The sequence below is a fragment of the Mugil cephalus genome, chromosome 4 (genome assembly GCF_022458985.1).
Source record: "Mugil cephalus isolate CIBA_MC_2020 chromosome 4, CIBA_Mcephalus_1.1, whole genome shotgun sequence".
NCBI classification, from domain to species: domain Eukaryota; kingdom Metazoa; phylum Chordata; class Actinopteri; order Mugiliformes; family Mugilidae; genus Mugil; species Mugil cephalus.
In genome coordinates this window covers 11,813,505-11,836,436 of record NC_061773.1, presented here as the reverse complement: position 1 = coordinate 11,836,436, position 22,932 = coordinate 11,813,505, and the positions used below count along the sequence as shown (strand labels likewise).

At 40.1% G+C, this 22,932-nt stretch overlaps 1 protein-coding gene and 1 long non-coding RNA gene across 2 annotated transcripts in view; one reads left to right on the top strand and one right to left on the bottom strand.

Moving 5' to 3' along the window:
* LOC125007265 overlaps positions 1–14,399 on the bottom strand; it is a 45,048-nt gene extending 30,649 nt beyond the window's left edge. Inside the window, exon 1 of the long non-coding RNA XR_007112666.1 lies at positions 12,748–14,399. This is a non-coding gene — a long non-coding RNA (uncharacterized LOC125007265). The remainder of the gene's footprint in view (positions 1–12,747) is intronic.
* Positions 239–21,110, top strand: ngfb (nerve growth factor b (beta polypeptide)). The gene is made up of 3 exons (XM_047583966.1): positions 239–358; positions 15,827–15,978; positions 18,969–21,110. Exon 3 carries the CDS (start codon positions 18,980–18,982, stop codon positions 19,610–19,612), a length of 633 nt encoding a protein of 210 aa, XP_047439922.1. The 5' UTR covers positions 239–358; positions 15,827–15,978; positions 18,969–18,979; the 3' UTR covers positions 19,613–21,110.
* The last annotated feature ends 1,822 nt before the right edge of the window (positions 21,111–22,932 follow it).

The window sequence follows — 22,932 nt, the reverse complement described above, 5'->3', positions numbered from 1 at the left end:
AGAAATGAACAGCAGTAGAGAGAGATCCACTGGTTCGCGTAAAAATGTGACAACAGTTTTCTGACCATCCATATTTAAGTAGAAGCTGTAGTGCCAACTTATTTCATAAAAGTGTCTTTGAATATGAAGTTTGAATTTTCAGCCTCCCTTATTTGCTCGGCAGGGCGGGCACTAGGACCTGCAGCTCTCCGCTGCCACACAGCGCATGCAGCCTCTGAAAGCTTCTCACTTACTTTCAGAACAATTTTCAAACAAGTGCAAGCCTCAGAAAGGACTGTTTGGGATAATTCACGAAAGAATCGTCTCTTCTTCCTCCTTGACATCTTCTGGAATTGGACGTAAACTGGAATATGTTTCGGTAAGTCGCAGGAGTCACATATTTGTGAGAGGGATAGAGTTTTTAAAGATGCAGAAAATACTTTTTTTACCTTTACCTACATTGCAAGTAACTTGATGTATAAAAGGCAGTAGTACAGTGTAGTCTGATATTTTGTGTTTCCAATTTGAAAGGAAAGAACATCAGTGGGATAATGGATAGTGTACAGCTTTCTAGATGGTAAACTTTCACACCCAGGGCTTATTTATATTTCCTGTTTCTCTGATAATTAACCATCTAGAAAGTAGTTGTGCATTAGGAGTTCTGGTGAGGGTTTAGCACTGAAGATAAGTCTTAACAAGGAGCTGATGATCTGCTCCATCCCCTCAGAAACTGTTGAGGCTTAGCCTCATCAAGTTACAATAGCACCGATCAGACCAACTCTCATCTCCTTGGGCTAGGTAATGTTCTCAAAGCATTCCTGCAGAGTGTGTGTCTTTGTACGGTATGTTGGGTTGGAAACAAGGAGCTTGCTGCAGGGTAGTTTTCTCAAATTATGTGTACCGCAGAGTTAAGACAAATTATTGCATTCTTGACATAAAAGCAGGTGATTAAAGTCGAGATAACTTGCCATGCCATGAAAAATACCTTTAGCAATTCAAACAGAGCTTTAAATATACAGTTCATTTTTAGGCATATTTGTGAACTCTTTCGAGCGTTCTCTCTTTTTAACCCTTTCCAGCACTGACACAAATCTATCATGCGTCCTCTAAATGATTGCTGGGGTGTAGACTTTAACAATTTCCACGTTTATGGTGAGCGTACTGAGAGGAAGCAAGTTTGCATTTGAGCTACACAGTAAAATAAATACAGGAACACAGCAGCTCATTTGTGCACTGAACCACATGGTTATCATCGTTTGTCATGAAAAAGAAAATGCACAGTTGACAGAAGGCTTCTCTGCACTCAAACAATTGAGAGAGTAGTCAGTTTACAGCCATGAAACAAAGAGACCGGTGAACTAAGAGGTGGGTGAGCTATCGGAAGGTTTGTGGTACTCAATTCAGTAATGCATGATTTGAAAATAATTGGAAACAGCAAAAGCAATAGCAGCCTCATTTTTACATTTGGTGGTCTGGTCTCTTGCAACATCTTTGAATGAGAAGTCGTTTGTTCTGTGCAACTGATGCTCAATTGCTTGTTCAGTAGTAGTTTCACTAACCTTAGCTGGGTGATTAAAAAAAAAAAGTGTATGTCTGTGTGGTCTATATTGGATTAAAAGCACAACGACTCCTGCCAACAATAAGAAGCGCTTAAACTTGTTGCGCCCTCAACAGCCATATCTTGGAGCATATAAATGTTCCTATATATCTTGCTTGGGAGGACAGAATACAATTACTCATGTAATGAAGTTATGAACTTTCCAACTAAAGCGCTAATTAATATAGTGGGAGTGAGTGAAGTATACCCCCATGGCTTGTCCACACCTTGACCCTTTATTTGATAATGGGCTACTTAAATAGTAATGGACACTTTAATTATTGAATCACCTACTGAATCTTTATTGAACTAACTGGGCAATTGTTCAGAAAGAAAATGGAAACTGAAAACATGTCCAGCACTAGTGCCAAGATGACATCTTCAAAACCCCGCTATCAGCAATTTAAAGATATTTAATACAAAGCCAGGACTGATTCAAACCTTCCCTCATTGAACCAGCAGTAACAGGAGTGAGGGTTGTTATGAGGGGAAATGTTTAAATGGCAAAAACGTGCTGAGTGGAAGAAACAGAAAGCTGTTATTTGTTGTGGTGTGCAACGTTGAGTCGAATCTTTTTCCATTTATTGGTATGCAGCATAAAAAGTGTAGATTGGTGAAGCTTTTCTGCTCCTGTTTCATACCAGCTGTTATTCCTCACTGCGTAACGATCTGCGTGTTTGAGTCCAGACTGAAACTCTCTAGACAGGTTACAGATGCTGTATGGTCCTGAAAACAAACCTGTTGGTGGCACCTTTTTCTTAACCAGATGAGTAGAAGGTGGAGCAAACAGTGTCCATTGTAAAGATAAGATGTCCTTTCTGAGTTTCTAATCAATGACTTTCTCGTCGCTGCTGTGAATTACCTGCTAAAGACGAAATGAGGCCCAGATCTACGATTATTCAAAATGAGCCACAGACAAAAATAAGTAGTTCTAGAGTTAGAAGTTAGAGACTGAATGTCTACATAAAAACACCAGTTCCATATAAATCACACGAGAGTGAATAGTTTGTGGCGAGTAATGCAAAGAATACAGCACAAACGGCACTGAAGCATGTTCAGCAGATCTGCTGCCGTGGATACGGTCCTCTACACACGTATCAAGTTCTCATGCACATGTGCTTTGAGACTTTCAGAGCTGTAAAAATTCAATCAAACCTCTCCTCCACCCGTCAACGCCGAAATCTTATTGAACGCACCCAACCAACATGGTTCTTCTGAGGTGCATGACATTTGTTCGGATTCCAGGTTCTGGATTCACATTAGTGTGTCCAGTAGAGACAACCTTAAAACTACGATTCACTTGATTCATGAACAAGTGAATCATGGCTAAAGCTTCCTTTCAAAGCATGCCAATAGGGAACAAATCCGAAAGGCTCTTCACTCGGGCGTGTGCACTTACACAGTTACAGTTTTGCGGCCTGAAATTTATCAAAGTATAACAAATCTCAGCGACTTTAAGTTATGTCCAAAGCAAGCAGTCCTTCCTGAAAGTTTTATGGTGAGCAGCTGAGGAGGGCTTCACATGAGAAGTTTTTCTATAAAGTATTTCATGTAATAAAACTTTCCCTGGAATAATTAATGGCAGCAACTAAATCGTCTTACAAAAACACGATTTAGTTACTATTCCTATATTATTATATTTTATTGCGTTAGGACAAGACAAGTATTTCTATACCCCTTCTCTTATCCTGTCCCTCAAAAGAGTCTGTAATTGCCTACAATCTATAGTTATGAGCAGTGCTTTGAACGCCTTTTTATAAACAGTGTAAGCGTGACTGTGGAGATAAGCAGCACAGATACAACAGGCCTGTGACTGAACTGCATTGCCTCTCTCCAGTCAAGTGCCCTTGGAAGCGGGAGAACCTCATCATCCCAGAGTGCGAGTTACAATAAGGCCACACATGCAGCGTGTGAAAACTGTGATTCATTCTCCTCATTTAGCATGCCAACTACAACTCAACACATAACAAGCTGTCCATCAACAGCTTCCACTTTTTCAGACACAATCCACTTCATATTAATTGCCTTGTGTTCCATTTTGCCAAATATCCAAATACTCACATTTAAATAAGACAAAACACAGACGAAAACCGTTTTCTGGTATTTTTTGAAGTGGTTGAAGGAAAACTGCTAACACAGCTGGTCCATTTTATAATCTCTAACTGCTAGGTCCAGTTCAAGCTTTTAATCAGCTCAACGAATTAGACTGAATGAGTCTCATATATTATGGGCTAATTGTGTGAAGGAAGAGTTCTCTTTGATTCAGACAGAAAAATAAATCTTGTGTTGTGTTCCCATGAACACAACTTTTGTCCTCCCAGGTCAGGGTGCGATCTGGTCTGTTTGACTCTTTCTAAGCCTAAAATAAAATCACCTAATTTGGTGTTGTACATTGTTAACCAACTTCTTTTCAACTAATTAATATACACTGGATACTTCTTTGCACGATTCGTCCCCAGTATTTTAAATGATGTGATATTAAAACAGTCAGACCTCGGGGACAGTACAAGAAAATGTCAAAAAAACACAGCACTGCGTCCATTTCCCAAATTTGTGGGACAAATAAAGGTTCTCTGATTCTGATTCATGCATTTTAACATATGTACCGCACCTTATGAGGCCGTACTTTGTTTACAATAACTGAAAGGTTGGCGGTTCGATTGAGCCCTACCCCTGGTCGGTACGTCGTGTCCTTTGGCAAGACACTAATCCCACCTTCCCCCCAGGTGTATGCTCCCTAGTGTGTGATTGTGAGTGAGTGATGTTTGGTGGTGGTTGGAGAGGCCGTAGGCGCAGACTAACAGCCACGTTTCTGACTACTGAGGTAGTTCACCACCACCAGGGTGTGAGCGAATGAATAATGCATCCAATTGTAAGTACTTTGAGCATCTAAAATGGAAAAGCGCAATATAAAACCAATGCCTTATCATTATTACTCATTATATATATATATATATATATATATATATATATATATATATTTGGCAAAGGTGCAACCATAATACAGGGATTCAGACAATAGGACTGATGAAACCAACGTAGTGACAGAGCCACTAAGGTGTTAGAGGGTGTTTAACTGTCACTTTGGAAAGAATTTACCACAATATGTCAAAAAGAAGATGACACGAAATGTCATAAGGGGAAACACAGTCCCTTTTCTACAGGGTGGCAAAACAATAGTGAGAAGTCTGACCAGCTCCGCAAAGAAATTAATTATTGTATTGAAAGAGGGGTGGATGCTGGCAGAAGTTCACAGCAAAGCTTGTGGTACTTTTACTGCAAACATGTAACTTATTGTACTTTGCTTTGAATCCTGGTTTTCATCCAACAGAAATTACATTTTTGATACTTAAGACCACAACAAAACACAACACAACTTAATATGCTTCCAAACACATGAATAGCTGGATTGCTCCAATGCCAAAAGTGGATGGAGAAACAGTTTAAAACGGCTACAAATCAACCAATCAATCTGGGACTTGATCTGACCTTGATAAGGTGTAAGTAGCAAAACAATCAGTTTATTTATTTATTTTTTTAAAGAAGGGTCTGTTTTAAAAGGTTCTGCATAGTTCTTGTAATGACAGTAATAGTCTTGATGTCAACATTTGCCAAGTGTGGACACATGGAGGATGTACAGCTCTGGCCACATCATTTCCGTGAGTGAATGGAGGAAGGAAAAAAGCCATTCTGTCCAAGCATCGAAGGCCATATCTGATCTGGCATTTGCCCTGTCAGTGTCCTCCAATAATTGAATTGGCAAGAAAAACCACATCTGAGTGATTACAACCATCAGCAGCAGCAGCAAAACAGCTTCGGTTCACAGGGACCGTCTTTAACTTCGGCTCTTTTCTGTGAGCAAATGTTTAGGACGTGATCGTGACGTGCAGTTTGATTTCAGGCAAACGTGGTCTGCCAAGGTTTAAGCACAAACGTCCACTGCATTGTTGAACAGGTGCCACCGGATGATAAAAACAACGCAAATGCCAGCCCCCCCCAGTTGTTGTTGTAAGAGTATACTTGACTCATTCGCAGCACTTGAGCAGAGTGTGTGTCTTAGCTCGGCCTTTTCTGTTTAGTTACACTGTGTATAGAGACTGGGGTCAGCTGCGTTTCCTCAGTGCACTGAGACCAAACACAACCATCAGTGAGTAATGAAACTGTCCTTGTTAAATCTGTCGTTTACCACTCTCATGTGGTTCGTTCTGTTGTAGTTGCTGGCTTTTTTATTTTTGTGTGTCACTGGGTTTGGAAAATATAAAGAAAGATGCTGTACATTTTATGGCACATTCTTTCTGAGGCTGCTTTCACTTATGTTCAATGTTGCAGAGTTCCAACAGATTTTGTTGCATGCGTGTACAGATGTTAGATCTGCAGCACAGACTGAGCGGTCAACAGGAAATCCTACGGCGAGACCCTCCTGTGCGAACTGGTTAGCTTGTAAATACTGAATCATGCCGCTGCAGTATCATTTTGGCAGTTTGTGTATTTTATCACATGAGCATAAACAATAGGCTGCGATTGTCATCCAGATGTCGCAATCAAGAGTGCCTGTTCTCAGTGATAACTCTGCGTTTCAATCGGTTGCATCGCTAAAAGCTTGGGATGAAAGCTAGAATGCAGTGTTTAGTATTTGCTGATTGACTGGCCCTCACTGATCTGCTTTGGCTTGACTCAGTGCGGTCTCAGTGTGGACCCGATGAGGTCTTTGGGTCTCAGCGCCAGGCAGACTTCCACACATCTGCGTTAAATCACTGCCGACTGCCAGCAGAGGCCCTTTTCCCAACCAAAGGTCATGCTGTTTTTGAAACGGTTTCCCACATAGTTGTCTGATAACAGTGAAACAGAAAATTGCCTCAACTAGATGCAACAGGACAGCAGTCAAGAGAAATTGGAAATTATGGGCTTCAATTGCATGCTATTATCCTTCTTTAAACGTTTCCTTTGACTCGTTGCCAAAAGAAAAAATAAGACATTTCGCTTTGCTTCAACTCATGGACAAGCTGAGGCAGGTTAGCAAAGGTGGAAATCCTCCCATAAATAAGTTCAATGTGAATCCTTCAAAACTCTAAATGTTTAATAACGTTCGTACTGGTTTTGAAGCAATGCAGTGAAACAAAATTTTATATTTCAAAATTCTACATGTGTCACATCATGTTTTAGGGATTTTGGATTGTATAGTATACTACTACATAGTAGCCTTGAAATCCTGACAGTTGAAGTTAATGTTTCCATCCTGTAGTCAGCTCTGAGTCATCTGGACTGAAGAAAATAAACAAATCCAAACTCACGCTCCAACAGCCTAAAGGAGAAGATTATGCTCACTTCCAAAGTTATCTCCGCTGACACTTATTGACCTCACCCCAAACCAAAGAGTTTCTCGCTGCTTCCCTCTGATCAGGGAATTTTGTATTAATCAAACCAAATACACAAGACGGATAGACCTCTCTGCAGATTAGATTTTACACAAAAATTGTTACAGTGTCTACTGTGTTTAGTCCATGGCCACCTGCTGCTGCTGCTGTGTGTGTTGTTGTGTGGCTGTGCTGTTTTTTTGGGGAAAAGGCTCCAAATGAAATACATAGTGGGCGGCCTGATGCAAGATCTGTGTTTGGAGGGAACCAAAGGGAGTATCGGTGAGAGTGCAAGAAACGGACAGAACTGACTGGATCAGAACCAAGGTCCATAGTTTTCCTTCGGTTTTAAACCTCGACTTTATTCTGTAGTAAACCAGTACAGAGTACCTCAAGTACTAAAAGATAAAGATTACTTCAGAGTGACGCAGGCAATCTCTTTTCCATTCTTCTTAGTTTTTCCCTTTTCTTCTCGTACAAAATAGCCTCAGGAAGGAATGTATTGTACAGTCACTCACAATGGCAACAAAATTATGCCGTTTACCTTTGACTGACAGCACTATACAAGTTCAGATGTGTTTACACACTGTCACTGCTGTGTTTTCCTGCCTCTCCTTGTGTAACCATGAAAACATTGAGTTAGAGGAAGCAAACATGGTTAATTAAGGGATTCCCATCTATCAATTAAGATGTGAGCGTCTCTGAAAACAGGACATACTGTAACAACTACAGAGAAAAAAAAAAAAAACATTTTACAAGTTACAGAAGTCTAAATAAAAGTCAAGCAGTTTAATCTGATCTAGACCTCATGTAGTGTCACATTGTGACTTATTTTAAACTGTTAGAAATCCATGTGTAAATGAAACTTCTGTCTAAAAACTGTATTTCCATACATAAATTCACTTGGTACTAGGGTACTAGACGGTGGGGTTGTGAACGATAAACCGATGCGACCGGATATTCGGTTCAACAAGTGAGAGATACGGCTGCATCAGTAGCAGCCTCCTCAATCGATGCAAATTATCGATGAATTCCTAGATGAATCGGTTATACAGCCATGGATTGGGTATCGTGAGACTTTCAATCGGTTGGCGGTAGCTGAAGCTTCTCACGAAACGCCGCAGCTGTATAGCTGGTATTAGCATGAGTGATAAACGAGGGACGACACGGAAAATGGAGGAGGTGGAGAACGAAAGCGTCAGCGTGACCGAAGGTGATAATGCACCGAGAAAGAATTTCAACGCATCGGGGGAAAAAAATCCAAAGTGTGGACTTTTTGGGTTTTATAAGGAGGAAGGGAAGCTCGGCAGAAGCCATGATATTTGTAAACTGTGCAGCGCATACTTTTACCTAAAAAATTTAGTTTTTTTTGTTTTTGGTTTTTTGTGCCAGTGCCAGTCTTTTACATATTTGAAAAAAATCGTACTGTCACTTTCATAGACTTGGCTTCTTTATTATATAAAATATCTACAACAAATATTAAACATAGAATCAAATCGTATTGTTCTTACACTGTATGGAATCGATTTGTATCGATCGGTTTGTAATAAAAGGAAATCGTTTTTGAATCGAATCTTAACCTGTATGTAGATGCATGTCGAATCGTTTATCACAGAGAAATGTGCAACCCACAGGTGAGAAGTCCAGTGGATCATTGCAGCAAACTAGCAGCGCTTCATCAAGTGCATCATGCAGAATATTTAATCAGTCCTGAAATACAACAAAAGTACTACTGCAATGCACACTCTGAAAAAAGACTGAAAACGCTACTAGAGGAACGGTCCAAATCCTCTGGACAGCAGCCAGTTAACAATGCTACAAAATGTCCTGTGGTAACAGATGTTAGATCCCGGAAATTAAAATAAGGTGGCTGCACATCAAAAATTTGTTTGGGACTTTCATTATCTAAAATTATTAGCTGCAATATACAGAAAAGGCTTCTTTTTGATTTTTGTTTTTAATCCCAGCTACATTATATTATTTTATAACACACTGCGAGGTACTGTTAAATAAGATGGATGGTGGCGATTTATATAGTTTAAACACACCTGCAGATCACAGTATTGATGAGCTCATGTGTTTATGTTCATTTCTCTTGTGTTCTATTAGTTGAAGTTGTTTTTTTTGTTAGTTTTTTTGGCTGAGCGAGAGTCAATTATTACAAGTGTCAAACTGACCATGTTTACGTTGTTGACGTCATGTACGGCCGACGGTAGTACAAGCTTCACTTAACTCGCAGAAAATCCTCCGTTTTGTGTGAAACACTACACTATAGATTGTATTGTTCCAAAGCATTACTTTCTACTGTGTTTTTATCTGTGACATCATCGACTAGTTGGCGTCGACTCGATTTTCACCACATGGTAGCCATCTTTAAAAAACCCTAAGGTACATAATTTAAAATGAAAAGACAAACTGACTGATGATGCTGTGTGTAGTTGTTGCAATTGGAAAAAAGAAAAAGAAGAAATTACAACAGTTACACTGACTGATTAATAAGGTTTGAATATCAACCATTAAATGGAGAACTACCCCACGATCCGTAGGCTTCACTGTGGACATCATTCCAGGAGTTTGAGGGCTTACATTCAGCACAAAGACAGCTTCAACCTGGTGAGCAGTTTTGCACGAATGACCACAGTAACGTAATGAGCAGCATGTCATTCAAAGCCCATTGGTGGCTTTCAGATAAAGTCGCCTGCACCTCCCCTCCTCTTTGAATGAGATCCAACTCTGGTGGATCAGGTTACTACACGGGCTGTGTGACTTTTACCATATGAATGAAGCCACTGCCATTTTATTTTCAGAGAGAGGTAGATTGTCCCTGGTCTGTGGGCCTGGGTTGTGTGCCACCCCAGGCTGCTTGTCAGTCAACCACAACAGGGTTCATTAAACTGACTCCATTAGAGCTAATGAGTTGTGGGTCGGTGGTTATGGGTGGCCTCTCCATTCAGGAGTAACAGACCACATAACTTACTGCCTTGCTGATTCAGTTAATCCACACTGTCAAGTGAAGAAGTGCTTTGTCTGCTTCACTGCATACCTGAGTATATGGTAGCCTTAAGGTGTGTGGATACAGGAAGAGACTAGCAGTGATGTGGTGACAACAGACCGTGGAATTTTTAAGAAAATAAAGTCATTGTGGAGTTCATCCTTCAAATGTCTTGGAAATCCACACTGGGATTCTTCAGCTGTGGACCCAAACACCAAACTGCCAACAAGTCATCCTTAAGGAGTGTACAAACAGGGAGGGACCAGCAGAGCAACAAGTGGCAACAAGACACCATGTGATGTTAACAAAAATGAGAAAGTTGTAGTGGTGACTGATGAAAACAACTTTAACCATGCAAAGTCGACGGTACCAAGTTGATTAACGTGAAAACCAATGAGAGCAACCGATACAGTTGACTGAGGGTTGCGTTTTTTCTCCTCACCTCTCCTCATGTCACCTGCATCTCTCTATTTCATACCCTGTCTTCCTGTCCTGTCTAGCCCCCATTGTCAAAAATATGTATATATGTTTTTATATATGTATGGACAGGTTGATGGCTAATTTCGCTGGTACTTGTAACTAGTGACAGTAAAGGGTTTTCATCATCATCATCACATATGACGGAAAGAGTTTGCAAAAGAGCCTAAGTCGCAGTGCTAATAAAGTGCTTAGAGCATTGGGTGAAACGACACGGAGCAGTGCCATTACTAAAGGCATTTTATTTTAAAATAGAGAGCGGAGACACAGGAATTTCGACCACTATGCAGCAACGTGTGAAAAAAAACTAGTAGCACTAATACATGGCCCCAAGATGATACTTCTATGTATCTATCAGAATTGGCCCACAGATATTTTGCATGTGCACTACTGATGCTACAAATCCCAGACTGCATAGCAACAACTGAACTTTTGGCATCAGGCAGGTGCATCAATCAGCTCTGCCTCCCAACTTTATTGAGAAACTCATCAGAGTCTCATGGTTGCGTGGGCAACAGTTCAGCATATCGGCAGAGTTTTAGCTCAGTTTAGTTTATCTCGTTCATATTCAGAGAGTAGAGCAGAGTACGGCAGCTCTCTGAAGCTCCATCAGTCCATATGGTTGACCCATGAAAAGCTCAAGCCACAGTCATTAAAGCACTAAACACTAAAATATGAACACTGTACCAATTACCAGACACTGGGGAAAATGGATCCTACTGTTCCACGGTTCAAGATACAGGTAACGTTAGGAAACCATACTGTGGACTGTTAATCTCACAATGTCTTACGGAAAATAGCATCCGATTAGCCCCAGTCGGTAAAACAGTCCAGAGAAATCTGCCAATGGAGAGAACCACACAGATGTGTCTGTTATTTGAAAATTGTTATCATTACTTGCTTAATCAGTGATCCTGGTTTTATTCTATTTTTTTCATTTTGGCTTGGAAGAAGTTAAATTAATATTTCTATACGCGTGGTTTCTGTTCTGATTATATATCTGAAAAGACAAACTGTGTCACAGTTTAAATAAATATCCTTCTGGTTGGTCTGTGGTTTGGAGTCGGTTCTTTATTTTGGCCTCCTCACAGATTGAGTTTGACACCACTGTTTTAGATTCTTATCTGGCAAATCACAAAGAGGAATAGACTGTAGGTATAGTAATGATTTCTGTCCACATGCAGCCTATAGGTGGATGCTGGATTGAAGTTTGGGCTCATCGGAGTTTGGACTTACAAGAACTTGCAAAAGCATCACTCAAAGGCAGATTTAAATATAGATATAGATCTATATATCTATCTATATTACTCTACAGCTGTAATTCAAAGCATGTCCCACTTGAGTCAGCTAACACGCAAACACAGCTTAACTGTGCGAAGACAGCAGCAGATACTTTGTTCAATACATGAGAGACAGAGCAGCACTATTGACAACCAAAACCTCATTAGACACAGAAGCAAACTGCTGTAGGAAGCTCACTATGGGGAAATAGGCATATGGAAAAAGAAGTTAGTAGCAGCTGCTATTGCCAAACCACAGCATATCCAGCCTACCCTAAGGGGAAATGGTATCTAGTAAAGTGAGATGGATTTATTGAAACCCAGTAACACAGCGATTTCAAGAGAGACACATTGATATGTCGTAGCAAGAGAAGCACGTGTAAGTAATAACAATCATGGCTGCTTTCCAGGTAAACTTAGCTGCTTTCTCTGTTCCTATGCACAGCAGCTCAGTGGTGTATCGATACACAACAAGCAGCAACAAAAATAAGCTTTGGGCAGACAAAAAGAACACATTTATATATAAATTCAATATTAGACTCACAAAGCTTAAGGTATTTAGCAGTTCCAATACTCTAACACTTTTTTTTATCAATTTAAACCTCCAAAAAGTCCCAAGTTAATGTGTCAGGTATTTTATTGTTCTTTGTTGACTACCTAAATACGTCTTTAAACAATAATAATAATTCCGATTAAGTGTGTTGACAAAATGTGACTATATTGTTAACCTAATATCCATTAAAAACAACAACCAAACGGGAAATGGTGCAAAACTATCCAGCCCATGAAACTGGAACATGATCATCTATCAACATTACATAACCACACCACATGGCAGATGTCACATACCAGAGACCAAAATAAAACAAGCAAACAAAAACAATAATGTCCGTCATAAAAAAAAACAAACAATTTACTCACAATTATCAACAAAACATGTAAATGATGGCAGCACGTCAGCACAACAACACTAATACAGAAACAAACATTTTAGCCACGGTTAGCCTAACAACCAACCACAAACCAACAAACTCAACAGGGACTCGCATTAGCAAAATAAACACATACTTAGCTTGATGAAGTGAGGACGTAGTGATCAGTAGCATCTCAGCGATAAACAACCTGTAGGAATTAAGTTATAAAGTGGCTCCCTATAAAGCCACGTACCGAGTGGCAGGTGAGCTTCGTGCTACATTAACGACAGCCATGGCAGTGCACGTTTCTTAAGTAGCCTACTTGGTTAATGCTAAAAAAAAAAAAAAAAAAAAAAAGTTGCAATTCCGAAATTTCAATTTTAAATATTTATTTTGATGATATAATTCCTGAATATAGACAGACGCTTGTTTCTCGGATAATTCAATGTCTTAAACTCGTTTATATATATATTTTTTTTTTATTTAATTCGTTTTTTGAGACTGAACAAACCGTCGACGAGTCTCGGCCGCCGTTGCTATGGAGACGAAGTCACAGGTGTAGCGACTTTCGCTAACTACTGTCGTAAAGTGATGGAAACAAACGCAAGTATTTATGTCCACCTTTGAACGTGAATTCACAATTTATTTAGTCTTCACTGCGCTCCATTTAGAAATGACACAAGTTTCAAAGTTAAGCAGGAAAATATCAACAATCTCACCAAAATCATGTGGCAACTGTCAGGGACTGGAAAAGGTTAATTGTTTCAGGTCTAGTAGTCTAATTACATCACACAACAGTTTACCCAATAAAGTCACATTAACTGTCACGCCAACAAAAACAGTTACGAGAAAATCCCACAACCACAAGTTAGATGTATGTATGTAGATAAATTTAATAAGAGGCTTAACTTTTATCCTGAATAAAAAGAGATAGCACAACCCCAGAACAGCTTCAGATTTATGAAGCAGGGTTTTAATAACATTCTGGAAATGTTCCACAAGAATCTTGTTCCTGCTGACTAAACAGCATTTCCTGTAGTGTTTTCATTGGCACATTGCGCTGCAAACATCCTGCTCGACATCATTCCAGTGGAGCTTTATTGGATTAGGTCTGGGAAGTGTACAAGACTTTTTCTGGAGGCTCCAGTCACATCAAAATAACATGGCACAGTATCTGCTTCATGACATGGCACATTACCCGGCGGAAAGCATCTAGCTGTTTATACGAAGGAGTTAAAGTGTGTCAGGATGCTATTTATTTATTTATTTTTCACTGTGTCAGCATTTAGTGCCGAAGCAACATGTTTCTAGTCAGTCATCGGGTGGTAATGAGTCACCACATGCACACAATGTCTCTTTTCAACATGGTCATCTGCTGCCACTGCCCATCTGCTTCAAGGCCCGATGAGTAGCGCAATGCGCGATGCTCGAGTGCACGCTAATGTTGCACAGTTGTGTTACGTGCATATTTCTAGCCCACCTAGAAGCTTGAATGAATGTTGTCATTCTCCTATGGTGGTATGTTCCTTAACCACAGAGTAGCCGTCAAGGACAGGAAACCCCCACATCATTTTTTTCTATTAATATGATGACAAACAGTAGTATAAAATAAAGTTATTCTTTTATTATTATTACAGTTTGTTATTAAAGCGTTATTCTGGATTTCAGTTTAGGTTGTTGCTGTGAATGCATGAATGCACTGTCAGAATGAGATAAACAGCAAAAACTTTTCGATGATCACTTTTAATGTTAGTCTCCTTGTTCATTCTTGTCCAAATGAACATAATATAACTGAACCTCTGCACCCAGAAGAACATATTTCTATCGCATGCACTACTAGTAAGATTTTAAACTATCCTTATATAAAATTAATGGTAATAGTTTGGGGGGGGGGGAGAGACAACAACTCTATGCTCACTTGAGACAGAATGAGCAATGTTTCATTAAATCATCCTATTTCTATTTCTTCTAGTAATGGAGTTTGCTTAAATGTATAGACGGTAGCTCTGCTGCAATTGCTATGATTAATTTTTTATCATTATAATATTATAATTAGGAGTCTTAGGACTTCTACTCTGGAAGACAACTAAAAAATGCTACACATCTCATAGTATGTTGTTAAACATTTTCCAGTGTACATGTTGCAAATGCTCTGGACATATGGAGGCAGTTTTTCAATCATGTGACTGTCAGCCCAAAATATGTAACGCAACTACTACAACTACAATCTTCATCTCTCTGACTTTTGTTACGTTGAAAAGGTGAGAAATAATTTTCAGCTTGGCTCCATGACAAACGCACTGTACTTTGTGTCTGGGGGGATTTACATGTGTAAGAAGAGTTTTTCAGCCCATGTAGCCTTACAGGTGAGAGCATCTTCAGTTAAAAGTTGAACCCCATGGCAGCTGGAGACCACCTTTGTTGACATGCCGAACATTTCCTGTGCCAGCGTCGATTCTTTACAGGAGTACACCGCAGTCATTGAGATTAACAACCCATTTACTTCTGTTTATATGTAGCTCACATTCCTGTCATTTGGCAAGCTGGCCCTGTCTTACCCAGTTTATAAGTGGCCAATCTTTTCGATGTTCTTTGTCTTTTGGTGGGTTCCTTTTGATCGACACAGTAAATGAGGAATAGTACAGTGAGATAACATGATGGTAATGGTACAAATGTATCTGTATGTGTTTAAACTATATTTCATCACCGCAAATGAAGCATCATATTCTGCAGGAAGTCAAACTGAATTATTATTTGATCTGAACATAATTGAGCAGAGAGACGTGAAACAGACGGCGTGTGATTTAAGGCAGTGTTATGATGTCTTGACACCTTCCTAAACCCTCTTTTGTGTATACGTTCACCTTCGTATACAAAACACCAAATTCCAAAATGATCTGGTTTCTGTGTGTTCCTACATAATCTTTAAATATTTTTGCTATATGTCTCCTTTTGAAGGCATGGGAGTGTTTCAGTCTCGGCAAACCTGTCCAAGCTCATGCATCTCAAGAGCAAAACTTGCTGCATTAATGTTAAACTACACAGCGCACTTCCTCTCTAGATAGTCTGCATCGCGCAGCCCTGCTGCTTGATACTGGTATGTTCACTATGTGACGATCTGGTGAGCGGGAAAAACATATTAACTTTCTCTTCCCGTATTTGTCTCACGAAGAATGTGTTTACAGTGGGTTTACGAGCCGGTCGAGGCGCTTTCTCTGCTTGTCTCTCAACAGGGCTGAAGAGTGGAGGCAGAGGAGCGTTGAGGTGTGCTGGACGGAGGCCACAGCTCGGCCGGATGGCAGGAGCCTCCCAGAACCCACTGAACTCTAATCACATCCCAGAGGAGTCGCAGGGGTGATACAGTTCACGTGGAAACACTGAAAAGGTACGAAAACGGAGGGGTTGATGTTAGCCTTGAGCCAACGAAAAATGACACAGGCTGAAGAGAGAACGGGCTTCTATCTAATTTTAGGGAGACACATCTTAGTGGTGCTTTTGTTTCACATTCATGTTTATATTTCACTCACAAAGTAAATTTGCAACACTGCAGTGGAACTTGGGCACACATGAAAAGAATTGTTGCCAAGCACAACATTGCTCCCTTTGTACCAAAGAGCTGGTGAAAGTAGTCATTTTATTTATTTAGAAGCTAATATTATCATTTGAGTTCTACTGAAGATTCACACTGGACACAATATCCAAGTTATATACTGGAGAGGCCTAAAAAAAAAAATTAAAAAAAAGAAATTTCAAATCAGCTTCCTTAATCTTTCTTAGATACTCTTACACTAAGCCACTTTCACAAAACATGTAATGCTTGTATCTTTATATTTCCAGGAGCAAAAAATAAATATAATGCAGAAATAGAGAATACATGATTGGAAGTTGGTTCTGTCAAACAGTCAAAGTGCAACATGGAGTCTGCACTAAGGAGAATTTATTACCACGTTGTACAATGATGCATGTAAAGGGAGCTGTGTTTTATAGTTTGTACAGGAGAAATACACAATATAATATTTGTTTTAAATGTCTCAGAAGGTGCTTCCCTCCCCTCTTCGACCTCAAGAGCTCCTACGTATAAGAACATCTTGCAGGAGCTGATAGTAACTGAGCTGATGAATTTTACCAACGTGCAAGTGAGCGACCACTAGAACCGACTCCATCATTAATGTTTTCAACCAAGCCGGCGCGTTGTGATCACGACGTGTTTAAAATAGCTACTGCAAATGAGCACTGTTCTCACCCCCAAATCTCCACTAGGTCTCTGTGATGACACTGTACATCTTGGCTTATAAAGTGTAATACATGGTCTAGACGTACAACCGTTCATTTTTGTCTCATCAGTTAAATCGTCTGTTTTTGTGAGCCTTTCATTTCCTGTAGCGAAAGAGATGTTTCCACCGGGGAGGTGCTGCACCAATTTCATTTATTTATTTTTTTCCCCCTTGTTGCTTGACTTCAAAAGTGTTTTTCTCTTTTGCAACAGGATGAATGTTTCTTCCTTCCTGCAGTAAAGCAACAATCCAGTGTGTCCTAAAGCGATCGAGATTGGCACATAATGTTAAAAAAAAAAAAAACTAAACACAAGTCTCTTTTTCCAGTGGTCTTGTCTTCGTAGTAATTATAGCAATCGACCTGAAAATTGATACAGTAATGATTTTGTTGTGTCCACGCGTTGCACCACACGCACACACAAGGGGTGAGGTCCCTGGGGAGACACTAACCTGAATTGGACAAGCGTTTATTAGCGTAATCATAGCTCACATTATGTTCCTTTGTACAGGCTATGATTTCTCTCCTGATTTGTTGTGCCAACAGTTTTAATCCACGAGCACTCACCCTGACACCCGAGGCAAACACGGCATATAATAAGCCTACCTGACAGAGCCTGCTAGCGGAGCCGTCGCAGGTGTTAACACGCCCGTGGTTCCTGTCGTACTGTGTTAAATGCAGCACTGTCAATTTATGCGAGCCAGTAAGGACAGATGTTCTGTTGTTTGTTTTGCGGCGTGAGTCACGGCAGTATGAAAAAAAAAAAAAATTATATTAAGCTGATGAGGTGTCACAACAGTGTGAGTTACAGCCACAACGAGACACCTGTTTCCATGAATAAATGTGTGTGTGATGTTCAGCTCTGTTTCAGGGGATGTGTGCAGCTTTTATTTCAATTTGAGAAAGTCCACTGTGCAAATCTCAGACACCTGAAATGTTTAGATGCTTTTACATCGCAAATAAGATCAACAAGGCATCTGATTTGTCCAGTATCTCTACCATGACTGGCCACATACAGTATAATGTCTGTCCATATCATATATATAGATATACAGCCCATAGGAACCTGAATAAGCACCAATAATAACTGGATTAAATGAAGCCCAGATATTGTATTTTGATCCTTGTTTGGTTTAAGAACAAGAACAACTTTGTGTATAGAGAAAAATCAAGGTTTATGGTTTATGGTTACAATAATAGACACGTGGTTAAGGTGGTGGAACAGTCATGGTTAAAACAAAGTGAGTTGACTGTTGTTTTGAAACGGGACATGAACAAAATTAACCCATCCATCCATTAACCCATCCATCGACCCCAGAAACTGTAAGTCCACCATCCACTCTGCACAACCAATTATATAAACTTATTATTGTCAAAGTAGATTTCATATTCCTGTTTACATGCACTATATAAATCACTTTGTTTCCCTCTTCATTCCAGTATCCTGCCTACTTAATTGGGATTGGCAGACTCTAAATTTACTCGTGCCAAGTAAAAATTTTTATCTACTGTACTTGTGAAACCTGTTACTGATAAGCCATTAAACGCTGAGTGTCAGGGAAGATTTATTTTCCTACTTCAGAGATAATCAACCACTACTTGAGTTTGAATTAAGTTAAACGCACAGTTCAAGGCCTTAAAACTATAAGAGGAAATCATGGGAGTATCTGCTCTCTGGATTAAAGCTCTCAAGACTTCACTTGGAATGAAAGGATATTATTTATAACCTCGCTGAGCACTCCTGGTACGCAGAGAATTATCACTGATTATGACTGTCAGCTCTACAGAGCCTTACAACAACTTTCAGTTCGCTGATTTCGATTTTCCCTCCCCTGCAACTTTCCGGCTTTGGTTCATGTTCACCATTCTGGCAACGATCAGGTGAAAGCAGAAGAAAGTTTAAGCAGCTAATGTACCAGATATGTCCCTCTGGATTTATAAGAAATCAAAAAAAAAGTTCTCCAAATGAATATGAATGGAAATCCTGCTTCATCTCCACCTACAGCAACTGATAAAGCACATAGACGTAAAAGTTCGCCTTAAGCCTTTGTTCACGAATATACTGAGGTTTGTCCTATGTTGTCTTGTCGACGCCCTCCTCAGGTTGTGAGCCCATGAGGTCGTCTGTGCTGGTCCTGTTCCTGTTCTTCAGTGCCGAGGCTGTGGCCGCCATCAGAGGGGACTCGTGCACCGCCACAGCGGCACAGCAGAAGGACCCGGGCAGCAACCCCAACCCCAACCCCGACTCCATCCCCGTCGTGGACCCCAAGCTCTTCACTAAGCGCCACCGCCTCTCGCCCCGGGTGCTTTTCAGCTCTCAGCCCCCAGATGCAGATCCAGCAGGGCCACAGGGCGCCGACGGCAGCAGCAGCAGCAGAAGGACGCGCAGGCGAGCGGGGCAGTCGCAGCACCGTGGGGTGTACTCAGTGTGTGACAGTATCAGCGTCTGGGTGGGCAACAAGACCAAGGCCACGGACATCTCGGGCAACGAGGTGACAGTGCTCCCAGACGTGAACATCAACAATGTCAACAAGAAGCAGTACTTCTTCGAGACGACGTGTCACAACGCTCGATCGGGCGGCTCCAGCTGTCTGGGGATCGACGCGAGACACTGGAACTCCTACTGCACCAACTCGCACACGTTCGTGAGGGCGCTGACGTCGTTTAAGAACCTGGTGGCGTGGAGGCTCATACGCATCAACGTGGCCTGCGTGTGCGTGCTCAGCCGCAAGTCATGGCGGCAGTGAACTTATCACCAAAGACTTCTCACCCTCTGCACAAAGTAAATTATTGGTATATGTAAAAGTATCAGGACTGCATGTATACACACCAGACCTGGGTCAAAGAGTATGTGGTTTGCAGCTATTGTGTCTATTGTTTGTTTGTATTTTACCTGTTTTAAAAGTGTTAGGGGGCTGTAGCTGTGTCAGTACCAATATCAGCTGTGGTTTATAGTCATCAGTCTCTGGTTACTGAAAATGTAGCTGCTAAGGTGGCTCTATTATTAGCATGATGCTAAAAAGGCAATTTGTGCGTGAATATATTGTTTTGTGTGTGAAATAAGAACTATTAGTCCAAAAGATAAGAAACTAATATGAATGACAACTGAATAAAACCCCTAAAAGATGCAAAAACGGAATCTTAAAGAGTTCAGGCAAGATATTTTGCCGGTTCTTCAGTCGTGTAGTAAAAAATTGTTTTAAGCGCTGTTAAAATTGTACATAAATGTGCTTTTATAGGATTAACAATTAGATATTGCTCACAATATGGGACATTTCGGCGCGTCACAAAAGAGGAAGCTGCACTGATGCCGGCTCCGCTTCATCAGATGTCTCAGTACGACAGTGAACCAGCATGGGAACGAAGGCAGGGCAACCCCTAAGTGGAAGGCATAAATCGTTATTACACTCACGCTTTCCCGACTATGACACGTCATAACGCTATGCTGCGATAAAAGCTTCAGCTAAACTTCACTTCTTAAGAAGACGCATGATGATTATATGATAAGCCCAAACAGCCACAGGTGATTCAAACTCAGACCATGGTAATTAAGCAAACTGGTTTCAGATGCCTAATTCTTCTTAATTACAATCCGCTGAGGAAAGAATCTAGAAATGCCACCACATATACAGTATGGGTTAGATCGTTTTCCATCTAGTCTGATAAATATAACATTGGACTTGGGCTGCAGTATTATGCCACGTAATCAGTTCTCCATTCTTTTCCAAAATAAACACATTTTGAATGTGATAATGCCGTATAAACTCTGAGAAGTGAATAAAGTTTGAGCTAATTGATAATATTCACGTATAAAAGGGCTTATAGGCAAAGTATGATGATTTTAAACCAGTGTTCGCTCTTTGTAGAACGTTCAGTTTAGTGGTATTCACTTGACTCACTGTGCTGGGCTCCGCAACTGAGATTAGCCGAAAGATTTTAAACTGCATCTGTTTTAAAACAGTGATCTTGTTCAGACAGTGCAGGCTTAAACCTGTCGTAATCTTAAACTGCAGCAAAGCTAGTGACAGAGCAACAGCCCCTGGGAGTTTTGGCACAGAAACACAAGCTTCTTGCATCGTATATTTCTGCCACGCATCATATTGTCCTATTTTACACCCCGCTCACTGCAAGAAATGCAACAAACAAACTTTGCAAATACAATTTGACCCGGGCCTGATATAAGCAAAGGTTTTCTTAAAATGTTGTCGTTGGTATTGTTATTTATTAAACACTTACAAACATGCACCATGTGTTTTATAATGAGGTTTAATAAGGCTCCGGCAAAGACTGAGATAATCCCTGACATAAAAATAAAAGTCCTCACTTTGGCTTTTATGGAAAAATTAAGAGAAAACCCACATGGTTTCATTTTACAGCCGTTAATTGGCTTGGCTTTGCTCTGTGTTTTCCTCTGAGACAAAAGGACATAACATAAATATGATTTCCTGGCTGATAATATCAAGGCTTGCTTTGGCAGTGACATTTCAGCACTGTGAGCTTCCAACAGTTTTTTTATTTTTTTTTCTCCAGACTTTCAGTCAGTATCAGTAGTGATTTGTGTTGTCACAGCTGGCATTTAAGACATGGAAACAAAAACAAAGCGCAGCCACTGTGGTTGTGTTTCTAGAAATCTCTCATTTTATGATAAATACGGCTATTTGAGCTGTCTATCTGTATCAGTGAGTGCAGAGTTTTAAAGAAAGCTTATTTGGTTGATTGTGTTCGTTCACCTCAACCTAAACGTCAAGACCCCAAATATCAGACAACACATGTCTAACATACGGCTCTGCCAAATATGATGCAACATCCCCATCTAGAGGCCAAAAGCTGGAACACATTCCTCATAAGTCCTCGAGTAAAACGAGTCATGAATAAAAACTGCGAACACACTGATACGATCACATGCGGACCAGTATATAAATATATAACACCGCAATATGTAGATCATGTGTTTAATCATTTAAAAATTAACAATCCACTACACCATCATACCTTAACAAGCTAAAATAGGCACCGGGGCTTTATTAATTAAATAAAACGCACAAAATATAAACAAGGCGTTCTTACAAACTCGGTTTCCATAAATACACGTCACTTTGGTGAGAGGAAAATGTACTTTAACCGACTTAAACTCGTTTAATGAGCGTTAGCTTCAGAGAGCTACAAGCTAACTAGCGACTGTTTATCTGCGCATGCGTTGTGTTGACTTCAGGATAGAAGAGGTCCTCGAGGGGAAAAAAAACGACTATCCGGTTCTGCTTATTTGTAGTTCTTTACTGAATTAAATCACAGTATAAGACAGATAGCCTATCGCTAAGTTTTGTCATTTTGTCTAATGTTACTTGATGTCAGTGGGGCGCATTGGTTCAAAAAGAGCAGAAAATATAAACTCAATCTCGCAGAAATATAAATAATTGAATTCGACTTACAGATATCCGAGGCAGCATATTAGGTCTTTAAAGGTGGCAAACACAGACCCTATGCAGTAAAATCTACTGCATTCTAAATTGCAGGCAGAAAAGTACTTAAAAGTGAAATACGTGTGTTTGTGCTACTGAGATATCCAATGTGAGACCAAAAAATATAATTAGAGTGCAGTGCCTGTCTTTAACATCAGTTACACCTGGGACAGTGGCTTGTTCTTTTTTAGCAACAATTACGTAGTTTGCACATGGCTGCTTACTACACTTATATATGTTCAGTATTGTGAATATTATTATTTAATCCTAACACTGGCGGTACAGTTGTCCTATTTTACGTAATAATCTCAAGACTCTGAGATGAGTTGAAAAGTCCAGAATTGTATAAATTTTCAAAGAGTTAAGTTTAAAGGACATTTTCTGAAAAAAAGTATGTATAATACTCAAATAAGTCCGCAGCAAAGCCACTTCTGTCACATTAACTTGTGTATATAAACCAAAGCCGACATGCCTCAGCCTGTCCACTTGATGGAGACAATGAAACACTTTCAGACACTCAATAATTCGTTAATAATACATTTGAAGTTCTGTGCTGGCTTCACCATCTTGATGATACATGTTAAATGTTACAAACCATGGAAATATAT